The 12,596-nt window shown below is 34.3% G+C and overlaps 1 protein-coding gene across 10 annotated transcripts in view; it reads left to right on the plus strand.

Annotated features, from left to right (window-relative positions):
- LOC126916138 (uncharacterized protein DDB_G0284459-like) overlaps positions 1 to 12,596 on the plus strand; it is a 49,687-nt gene that overhangs the window by 30,927 nt on the left and 6,164 nt on the right. For 4 of the 10 annotated variants that reach the window (XM_050721586.1, XM_050721590.1, XM_050721588.1 and 1 more), the window contains exon 1: positions 9,440 to 10,014. The exons of 3 other annotated variants lie outside the window; for them this stretch is intronic. Coding sequence is in view for 1 of the 7 variants with exons in the window: in XM_050721583.1 (XP_050577540.1) it covers positions 6,200 to 6,253 (54 nt within the window). In the remaining 6 variants the exon portion in view is untranslated. Of the gene's footprint in view, positions 1 to 4,473; positions 6,254 to 9,439; positions 10,015 to 12,100; positions 12,573 to 12,596 lie in introns of those variants that run through there. 3 more of the 10 variants (XM_050721589.1, XM_050721583.1, XM_050721587.1) reach the window with 2 other exon arrangements.

The raw sequence follows: 12,596 nt of genomic DNA on the forward strand, positions 1-12,596 counted from the left end.
AATTCGCTCTGAAGTGGATAATTGTCGTTGCATATTAAGACGTCAGCTTTGAACGATACGTGTCGTATGATGTACATCACAGATACATATATTATTATTTTTGTCATTAAATTTCACTTTTACTTGCTTATTTAAGAATTATAAGAGATAATTAAGGGAACTGAAATTTAGAAATCGTTATTTGCATGGTTTCCATTAACGGGACCAAGTTCAACACGTATTTATGATTTCAAGTTAATTAGAATACCTAAGTTTCACCTGACAAGGTTGAGAAATATTACTTATACGAAATAATGATTCCATTCGTTGCGCTTATGAAATATTCGGTCTATACATGTGTATTATTTTCGAATTTGTAATTAAGATGCTGTTTTATTTCTAGAGAATTAAATAAAATATCACATTTTTTACAAATTTGTACAGGATTTTAGAAAGGAAGTTGGCTGTGCCAATACTTTCGTTCATTACTATATGATTCGACATAAGAATAGGTATTTCATACGTTTCTATCATTATCTATCGTTTGTATTCTATAATAAGAAACTTGTGAGATACAATTTAGGTTGGCCAGAACCATACATACCTATTAGGCAACTGCTCCCCTGTTCCCCTTGTTTCCTGACGAAAAGTACAGTGTCAAGTAGCGGTACGTATGGAATGTATGTTTAACCCAGATCGTTCACGGTACAACATTGTGCTAGACGTTCTCGATAAAATCACGAGCATCGGTAATGGTAGATGCTGGCATGCTGCCGAATGACTGCTCCTTTTTAAAAGTAATCAGCCATTTGGTTCGTACAAGGATGTGAAACCTCGCTCGTCCTCGTTTATATCCTACGTCTCCTCTTTGGGAGTATCGAGCGAAACTGTTGGCACGCGGCGACGATTTTACCAACGAGGAAACCGAGCCCGAGAAAGCGTAACAAAACGAGATAATTATTAATCGTGTGGACAGAATATAACCAGGAAAAGTTATCGACTTTAATAACGTCACAAAAATCGACTGGAGAAAAAAAGAAATTGACAAGTATTTAGTTCAAGAGACGCGTGCCCGTTTCACGTACAACACGCTCGTGTATTACAATTTTACGTGATAAATTATCCGAGAATTTCTGAGCCTACGCTGGTTAAACGAGAGAGTGAGAATAAAACAAGCTGACCACGCGTGTTGTAACAAACGATTCCTTTTACTTACTGTGAACTTACCGTGTATCCAGAATCCAATTAAGTGAATTCCGGTCATTTAAATTCATTTATTAAGGCTTGAGCTCCATATTGTATCGAACGAATGAAAGTAGAAGAATATAGAAAATGTTGCAGGTAGCCGTGTCTACGCTGTAACGAAACCCGTTTCTTAAATATCGAACACGAGATCGGCATCCTTAAAGTTAACGAGAAAGCACGATAATATTCTCCGCATAGTCGATCCTTATCTACAAAAATATATATTCCATTTTCCAGTAGAACCTCCATTATCCGAACGTTTACTATACAAATGTTTACTGTACCAATGTTCTAAAACTAAATTAAATATACAATCACTTCAAATAGAATAATTTCAATTTATCATATTTTCTAAACAATTCGTACGATAATTAGTTGGGAGGAAAAAATTCGTACGCTATATTGAATGAAAGAGAAACATTTCGTATAGATTATCCAGATTTCCGATGTATTAGCTTTGCGCGGATAATTCCTAAGACAAATTCTAGCAAGCCAAGTAAAATGTAAAATACTTAATTGATCGAAAATTGTTGGAAAAAAGTGCAATATGACGGCTATACTAGACTGCTATAACAGAAACAAATTGTTATTTTTTAATCTCATATTTTATTCATTGCCGATGTTTATGGATTTGAAATCGACTTTCTTCATTGAAAGTCAACATTTGTAAAGAAAATTTTGATTTGTTCGATTTAAAGTATTTTCTCTTTTTGGCTGCTATGTATTCGTGTCTGAAGAATCCAATTAATTAAATGCTTTATAAAAGGATCAATGTTGTAGAGCGGAGTTTGAATTTATGATAATATAGGAATACAATAATTCTGATTTTTGGGTGATTACTGGTTTATCGGATTACAGATTATTTCTTACAATTAATTGGAGTTCGAATTAAAAATCTTACATTTAGAAGGAGTATTTGCCTTTGCAAGTATTGCAGAAATTTTTCAACTGTTCTCTGGTTTGTTAAAGATATGTTTATTCCATTGCAACCGCAGTTGGATAAGAGCAGACCTCGAGCTCCATGACACAGCATAAGTCGTCGCACGAATGCGGCACCGTAAATTTCAAATATCGTGTAAACCGATCGAACAATGTGACGTCTGACTCTGACGCAAATTGTTATCTCTCCAAGGTATCGATTCTCCACTTTATTCCTTTCCCGTTGTTAGCCATATGTCGCACGACGCGTTGCATGGTATTGTTTCGAGTAGCGACAAAGGGTTCGGAAACTACAGGCCGGTAGCTCTTACTCGACGAGTTGAAATGAAGAACCGAGGGTAATTACGCACTCTCTTTGAAATAACCGAACAAGATTCCTGTTACTTGAGAAATGGACGTGTTATACAGGGTGTGTCATTTGGCTCGTTCACGCTACATATACAGAATGTCCCAAATTTTTCCTGTCAAATAGTGACAATATATTTTATGAATAAAAATAGTAAAAAAAGATCTTATAAATGTAAGTAACTATAAATATAGTCTCATACACTGTCACTCAGAAATATTAGGACATTTGGCTGATTTACAGTAACACTATATACGTGAATTTTACCGAAGTAAAAATAAATTAATGACAAATTAATAATTTAAAAAACACTTAATTATATCAATTTCTTCGCGTTTTCTTCAAACTAAAGAAATCCGTTTACGATAGAAAATCATGATTAGCTTAAAAATGGCTGGAAAAGAAAAAGAATGTAGAAAAGAGTAAAACTGGGTACCAAATAGTTGCCAGCGTCACGAACTATATCGTCGTGTTTTGCGAAAAGTTGACGCAGCCAGCTTGACAAGGCGTATCGCTTAAAAGGTCGTGGACGTACGGAAAGGCCCGCACAAAAGATATCCCTTTGTTGTACACCTGTCTTTGCTCGGTTGTGTTCGCGTATGCAAATGTAACACGAGCATACGTGCCCGCATGGCACGGCCACGCTCGAGTGTTTGCGCGTAACGTCATACTCGTGAAGCATTTTCACGTGGATACGTAAGACTTTAATAACAATAGCGATTATAATCGGAGATTATTATTTTGTGAGTTAAATCTAGACCAGTAAATAAGATAAGATTTTGTTGCGCGAGGACAGAATATAATACATTTCTCGTTTCTAAACGTAAAAAGTTTCTGGTTTTTATACGTTTTTATTATAACGTATTTATACGTTCATAATGCAGCTATCATATATACCCGGATTTTTTTTAAACACGTGCAATATTCATTCGCATCTTATTCAAACGGGTAACATTTCGGAAAAAGTCAGACACGTATATCATCGTGATAAGAACGTTAAGTGATAACAATTAATCTACGTAACACCGTGATTCGACGCGTGGTGACGTAACGTGTAGCAATAAGTAGTGGCTTTCCCCTAAAACCGGAAACTGAACGATTAGTTGGTTTACACAGGTTATGAACACTAAATGATATTCTATTAGAATGATGAGTAACATGTTTGTCAGGTTTATCGTTGTTCTGGATCTTGAATTTCCGAAATTAAATGTCTGAGTAGTTACGGTATAGTAAGTTATATAGTAGTTATATATATTATATACTATATAATAGAACGTTATTATAGAATGATGGTTATTCGAAATGTAATAAAATTTGTAAAATTCTATTTTCATTTCAAATTTGGAAAATTGAAATGTAGACTAAATTGTGAATGAGAATAGTCTAAAAATTAATAAATGGCATGAAAATTCTTGAAATATAAATGTTATACTCTCAATCTTTCGTTAATTTATGCATTAATATATATTATTGTTATTATATCTATTACTTTGTATGCACACTATAATTTCTATATTAAATTAACATGTTTTCTTACAAATTTGATTAATATCGCTTTAATACCGTTATTTCAATTTTATACTAATACGTGTATCGAATAAAATAAATTGTTCGGTAAATAAATAATTTAAGAGACTGCTTGCGTAATGGAACATCAATATAGTAAAATATTTGAACAATTATATAGTATCTAAAGTGATTTATTAACATTACTATAGTATTTATTAACATTAAAAGCTAGCACTATAGATTAAAATCAATTAAAAGATGATAAACTATCCGAATTTTAAATATCAGAATAGGAATATAAAACTAAAAGCAAATAACTCTTTTTCCTACCTTAATGCTATATCGCTGTTCCAATTATCAAGCTACTAATAATAAATGGATAATGTACAACGATTTACGGATAAAAGTGTACATATGATATTTACATGTTATGCCCCATAATTCGATTTTGTTGCGCGTGTATCTTTACAACGATCAGCTCATCGTTATCGTTGCCGTTATCATTGTCCTATAGGTTACACCCAGATAACGAGCAGTCTTTAAGAGAGCGGTTAGTTCTACGTTTCTTCTCGCGGAACGCGGTCTTTGTTCAATCGCGTCGCGTTGGTGCGCGGTAAACGCGTGCTCGCGATGGTAATTTCATCGTTGTTGTATCGTTGAACCACTCGAACTCACCGTGTTCTCGCCAAATTTACTATTATGCGATAAATCTCGCGTTATTGAAGTAATTTTTACCGTAGAAACTATTCTTCACGGTGGTTATTTAGTGTTTAGCGAATTAGTGAACAGTACTGAATAAAAAGAAAAAAAAGAGAAAGGAAAGACAAGGTGACGAGACGGAAGGACACACGATGCAACGACTCCAAGGAAGATTGATTTACATAACCGATGGGATATCTTCCTCGAAACGCGAGTTCAAGCCTGTTGAAGTCAATTAATTCTGGCCAATTAACGCCATATAACGTCAATTACAGATTCGTCGAGTCACGACGATGTACTCCCAAGAAATCGTAGTACCGTTACTCTCAAAGTTGCTTTTACAACAACGTGGTCGCATTTCTGTTTCGCCATCTCTCGTCTGTCCCATCATTTGTCAGCTTTTATATTTCTATAAAAGTTATTTTCTTTCTTTCGTTTTTCTTTCTCTGTTTCTTTTATTTAATCCTTTTTTTTTTTAACAAGACATTTGTGATGCGTGGTCAACAATCCGAACGTTCAACCTTATTCCTAAACTATATATGTATCGAGCTTAGTTACGTGTGTTTGCTGACGAACAAACGTATACCATGATGCGTGCTAATAGCGTAACCAGCTGTTACGGATACATGTGTCGAATGCAAAGACGGAAAAAATATTTTCGTAGCCAAACAAGATACGCGTTCTACGTCAAAGAGAACTGTCAATTAAATAACGCGATAAAAACGGAGAAAAATAATCGAATATTGCATTCGTTTTGCATTTTACAATTGCATTTTAAAGAAAGACTATGTTTCATCGCGGTTTGAAGCTACAACTTTGGTACCGAGATAACTGAATCGGAAGAATATATTTGTTTCATTCCCGAGGAATGCTAAATTTCTATTGAAATATGTACATATAACGGATACGTGGGATAAAGAAAGCAGAAAGAGAAATAAAGTAGAGAAATAAAAATAAAATAAAGTAAAAATAAAAACTCAGTGAATAATATGTATATGTCAGAATTCTGATTGTAGAGCAATCCAACGGCTACAAAAATCGCGAAAAGCTTCTATCATTTGAAACACGTTTTCTTGTTCTTCTTACTTCATCAACCAACAACCACGCTGTAAACCACCGATAATTCAAGCTAACACAAACAATCCGTATAAATAAACATGATCACAATAACCAGAAATCCGTGAGAGATATTTCCTCAACAAGGAAGAATGCAACCCGGAGAATTCGATGAATCAACTTAGAAGTATCTCTCTTAAAAATATCCGTTCGTTTCCAACGAGACAGAGGTATGCCATTCAAAGAGACCACTGTTCTTTAAACGAAAATACGGCCAATGATAGACGATCTGATCGACGCAAAAAAGCACAAAGTGATGTACAAGGTAATGAAAAAGTCCTGTAGACTTAGCTCGAAGTTGCTAAAAAGGACAAATAATATATAAAAAAGGAACGAGGTGGGCAGTAGGAGAGAATCATCGGAAGAATGTCGTGCAGGAAAAAGATCGACTCGAAACTCTGGCTGGAGTATACCCAAACGGTAAGAATCGATTGTATTCGTGCATCGTGATAACGGTTATCCGTATCCCCCAGACCTAACCGAGGGCTAGCGAACCGGGTTTCTAAGGTAACCGAGTTAATAAATCGATGAGACGTTATCGTGCAGGATTGAGTTCGCTGCTTCCAAAGCGAATATTCCCGTTGATTGTGCTTTTTTTGTTTGTTTCTTTCTTTCGTATTCTTTTCTTTCTCCGTTCGTTGTAATAGAGTCGTGATCGTGAACGAGACAATCGTTTAACACTTTATGCTATTCAATACTTTTATTCATTCAACCCTTAAGAGTATAATTTTTCCAACGGTAATAAAGCGTTCTGACTTTCACACTTTTAAGTATCGGAGAAAAGTAATAGTGACGGGAGATCACTTCCTTCATTTCCATATTGTTTAATAGCAATAAGAATATATATCATATATACATATATGTATAATAAGCACTGTGTGTCTGTGAGATTGAAAAATATACACTGGTTTGTTACCATATAGCAACTTTATACATTTAAAGGTTAAAGCGAGCAGCGAAACTCTCCTATTACGTCGAGAAAATTACATCTCATCATGAGATTCTCATGTTTCTTCCGCTAAGCAAAGTTTCGCGAAAAAAAGAGAATCTTGAAGAACATTCTCGTTTAATATTGAAATATTTCCATTAAGATGAGCATATTGTTTATTCGGGAGTTGATTCAATTGTATGAAATACATATGTTATTCAAGTATTTCTTATTGATGTCAAATGTTAGATAAAACATTTCCGTCAGGATCGAATTGTCATTTCATAAACTACGAGTTTTTCTTTAATTAACTCTAAATGCTTGTGATTAAAATATGCTCGATATAATTTCACGAGACATAACAAAAATAAATCGCATAAATGAAAAACATTTAATGGCAGTGTTATTACTATATTGGTTTTGCGAATAAAAGTCGCCCTACTTTTTTCGGTACTTAATATCAAACTTATATAACGAAGTTTATAAACATTTCTTGAACTGATCTGATTCCTTTATCACTTTTTTTTATCCTCTATGAAATTAACAATGATACTTTATAGAAAGTCTCCAAACTATAAAATGTTGATAAAGATGACAATTTCTTGAGATAACAGTTTCAGTCCAATCGTGTGTTTACATATTTGCACGCGTTTTACTATCTAACACATTTCAAGTACACAAAAGAACAAAATCACTCTACATACATAAAAAAAATGATTAACATCTCAACAGGATAATATGCTAAAATATATTCACGAATGTAATAATATACTTTTCATCTCATTCATAAACCATAGTAAATAGTTCTTAACTTCATGAAGAATTTTAATAGTATATTATAATAATAATATATAAATGATATATGAAGAATTCTAATAATACAGTAAAACCATTAACTTTCGCCATTTCTTTACGTAGCTGTATTTCTCTAACACAAAACGATACTTACTTAAATATGCATTTGACCGTTTACATCAACAAGAGGAACAAGAAGGAAATTAATAGCATACTAACATAATAAAAATAACGTAGTAGCGATATACCAAAGCTTCCCTTTGCAATATTCTTCGCATAAATTCCGGAATTAGTAGCCGTAAACGGACTACATTCGTATCGAGATCCGTATTATTAGTTATTCTCGATGATTACACGTTGCTAAATCACGAGGTGTCAAAAAACGTCAAATCCCCTGCAAACGGTCGGTAGATGGTTGTCGCCAATTTCCGCTCGGCAATTAAGATGTACGCGAATTGAAGGTATCACGCAGAGGTAACTTCTACAAAAAGTCTGTGCGAAGGTCTCGACGAAGTCGTTAAGGAGGCAATTGCACAACCACGGGCCAGGCGCCAACCGGTAGAATCTCGTTTTCTAGGACAATCGGCGTTCCTAGGTAGTGGAGAACGATCTTATTCAGGGCAAGATCAAGAACGACCGTTCGTGTCGATAACATTCCAACACCACTGATATTTGGTGTCGTTCTGGGAACTCGAGAAACTTTACTATAAATGGTACTCATTCTGTACGTATAAGGCTTGGTTAAAATTGATAGACTAACTTGATACTTTTTTTATGTACGAAAGGATTAAGATTCAGAGGTGGCATGCTTCTTTTATTCTTTTTTATTGATCATTGGAAGATCGTAGGCAATGTGGTTAGTCAGAAATGGAACAATGGATTTTCTATCTCCCTAGTGGAAATGCTATCATCTTTTTGAATAAAAATTTATATCTACATAAACTGTCAACACTTTTTTGCAAAATAATCGATTTAATTCGTTAAAAATGCAAAATCAACCGCAAAACTCCGAGAATGCTAAATAACAAGACTACTACTATCTCTCAATAATAACATGCCGTAATCCTGAATACTACTCGAGTCAGCTGTTCGTTACTTTGCTTCCCGTGACGTATGTAGATATCAGAGCAAGTTAATTTCACAATTTATCTAAAAAAGGGCATATCGTATTCATTTTTATGTTATATCTGGTCTATAGATAGTCTTACCTGTTTTCATTCGATCACGAACAAGTTATACATAGAAAAAGTGCGCACAAACATTCGTGCACGCGTGAATGCGGAACAGGACTCTTTCTCTCTCTCTTTACCTGCTTTTCTTACTTTCTTCCTTCTCTTCGTCTGACTCTGGCTCAGGGCTGCACTTATAACTCAAGATTCTTCAGATTTTTACCAACCGTCTACTTAATAAACTAGACTCTACTATATATGTACGTATAGACACAAGAGAGAAAGACATTTTTTCAGTACTAATGAAAATAAATACTTACTAAATTATAATCTAAAAACGTTAAATTATTGTTTACCATTATAGAATTTCTGTTTTGCTTCGTTTTCAATATTACAATTCTACATATATTGTAATTTCATATGAATATTTTTGAAAGAACCAACTTTTTATAAATATGAATTTTTATTAATTATCTACAATTATAACAGCTTACATAAATAAATATAGCTTATCGTTAGAAACCGATTAAGAATAATGTACTACTTATTCAATAACTTACTTACGAACTTTCAAACTTCTAGGATAGAGTAAAATAAAAACATTCAAAGTATAACAAACTAAAAATACGTTATAATAATAAATTCTCATTATAGTAATAATAATAAATTCTAGTTTTCTAAAAATTACAAAAATTTATACGATACGCATATGATCGTGAAGAAAATTGTTTTCGAAAGCCGAGCCTGCTTCAACCCTCTCCCTACCATTCTTTACTCCCTCTTGGACCTAACTGTCCACTCGCCGACTGACCAGTTTGTATCCAAAGTTCGTCTCGCCTACATTCTGTTTCCGTTACGTTATTCGTATTTTCGTTTGATATATCGGTCGTGAATGCTCGACCCAATACAGTTAATTAAAGGAAGAAAATGAAGCAGGAATTTTCTAATGATTCGCAAAAGTAATCAAGGTACTCTCAGAATTCGAAGTACAATATGTCAGGTACGCGAAAACATTCGGTCATTCGCGCTGCCGTTCGGAAAGCTTCGGTGACCTTCGGCATATATCGGCTGTTCTCGAGAGCGCTCGTAACCGGCATCCTCGAGGAGACGACAATGCACGACAGATGCCTCGAGGACCAGTGACAGAATGTTATGTCGAAAACAGGTGAAATTCGGCTGATTTGTGTGTGATTGTGCGAAAAAATTTATACGTATATCATGCCGGTCACGTGCTCAGACTTTCTTGATAATATTGGATAAGTGTGCTTGCCTGGAAGACGGAATTTAAGGTAACAATGTGCAGGATATAATAAGAATAACACACGAATATTTTTTTAATGCAAAAACTACTGTACACAGTAGAAGGCTTTTTAAGCATCGCGAGTCTATAATTTCTACCAAGCATTCAATTTTTATACTCGATGTGATCGATAAAAATGCGAAATAAACATGCGCTTGGTTTGGACACAAAAAAAGAAAATTGAATTACGCGCTCTTGTGTGTGGTGTAGTAGGGATGCATTTGATCGGCAGTTTCTTACATTGGATTTATAACGGATACATGGCGATTTTTTAAACGAGCAACGGTATGGAAAAGCTATACGTAAAGTATGTCGTAGACTTATTTCGACACGACCTACTATATATACCGAACGATGAATCAGTCATTCTTTAAAGACGTTTTCATCGAAGGTCTTATTGCAGTCTTTGTAAAAGCATCCATTATTTACTCCAAACATAGCGACTGCATATTGTATAACATTAGAATAACGATTGAGCGCTATGGTTTACCTAATACAAACTGGAAGACTGTATCGTTTACATTAGACTAATTTACACAAACAAACGATACAATTTATCGAAACGCCATATTTTTTGTATCTTTAAACGGTATAACGAATCGTATGATAATTATTGCACGGTTTGTAATAAAGTAACGTGATGCAATCAACGAAGGTTGTTTAAATGATGACACAATTCTACGCTCGTAATTGCGAGAACTATTATGTGTACATGCTTGGCTTGCGAAATCGGGAATTCTAATCCATTCATGATATTGAAAGTCACCTGTAAATTAAAAATTAAATGGTTATCAAAAACAAATCATTCCAACGTATATATCGGTGATTTTAAGCGAAATCATTATGTTCTGTTCACGGATCTCGGTAAAAAAACACAAGGGATCGGAAGAAATGTGATTACTTACGTATACTTATTGCGCGTTTCGTGCGATAATTGTGGATCTCTATTCGTCCGTTACATCGTAACACCGGAGAAAGTGTGTTTCTGAGTTATTGGAGGAGAGAATGTAGCGTTGACGTCACTTAAGAACAAACGTGATCCTCCGTGCATTCCTTTCCGCATTCTTTTTCTAAAATCTCCATGCAGTTATTAAAAAAACGACGAATATACAAATGAAAAAAAAAGTCTCCTGTAAGATCAGACTTACTAACTTCAGCACTCGCTTCTGGAAATTTGACGGATATTTAATGTGCTAAAACGGGTAACTGTATCGATATGAGGTATAGATATCTCGTTATCCAGCGACTGGAGTTCATCCGTTGACCTCCTATCGTGCACCACGATGGATCGAAAAACCGTTGGTCAAGAACGGAGAAAGTCGTAGCACACTTTTTCGTCACCTCCGTGAGCCACTTTAAAACTCGAATTTGATGCAATCGTGGGCATCAAATTTTCAAAGACGCGTATACTGTATCAAGTTTTGACATTAAATATCATTACTCGATCTTGATTATTTATTTTGAAGTTAATTTCGTGTCGTTTCGTTGTTTAAATTAAAATAAATTCAAAAATATCGATATATAAAAATCCATAATCAAATATAAAACAAAATTAATTCGAGTAAGCCTGATCAACTTATTTTTTTTAATTCATTACTATGCGTTTTTCTCTTATAACATTTTATCAATAACCAATATCTATTCGAAATTCACTTCGTATTAGTTGTTAAATGTTGATTCATACAATTGAATCAAACTTTCTGCTTTTTTCTTCATTCATGCTAAACTATACGTTATGATTAGTTACACGAAACCGCTGCGTTTGCTCATTTATAACCATCAGCATTCAGAACACGGACAGCTCATCAGATCGCGCTTTCTAAATACATATTATAATATACCTTCTTCCTATTATGGGGGATTCCTCTGATATCATAGGACACGAATTCATCGTGGTTGAAAAAAGTTCGATTTTGAAATACCTGACGCGTTGATGTCACGTGTACCGGAACCGGAATTTGCATACCATCTTAAATAGCTATGTCGTAACTCGGAACATTTAGATGAACTATACGATGTTACGCTTGCGAGTTACGTAATCGTGCAAATGAGTCTGAGACAATTGGTATCTCAAACAATTAGTTTCTTCATAATTGAATTGATATCGTCATATTTTTCATCTTAATATCCAGTTGAATATATAATGTTGGAAAGATTGTCGAAATACACAATGTGCTCCGTTTAAATCAACCAATTGCGAATATTTCTGAAACTGTTGATATATTATGTTTCGAGGGACACATAATTTGACGTAATTTTTCTGGAAATGACAAAGATATTTTAACTTTACGCATAAAAGATTAGCAAAGACGCGAAGCTGGTCTATTCTGTAAATTAACAACTAGAACCAAAACTGTCTCCCATATATTATATATGTATCATACTTTGCCGTTTACTTCTAGCATCCCGTAACCAAACATACGAATTCTTTAAAGCAATGATTGACTGCTGGCGTAATAACACCGGTAGTTCGTCATGAAGATCGCAAAAAAGACAAGCTATTTGCTGAAAGAGCTTGATTCGTTATGTCGCAACTGATAACTTAAAGTTAGTATGGATTGCGCTATAAAT

Source organism: Bombus affinis, chromosome 5 (genome assembly GCF_024516045.1).
Source record: "Bombus affinis isolate iyBomAffi1 chromosome 5, iyBomAffi1.2, whole genome shotgun sequence".
Classification (NCBI taxonomy): domain Eukaryota; kingdom Metazoa; phylum Arthropoda; class Insecta; order Hymenoptera; family Apidae; genus Bombus; species Bombus affinis.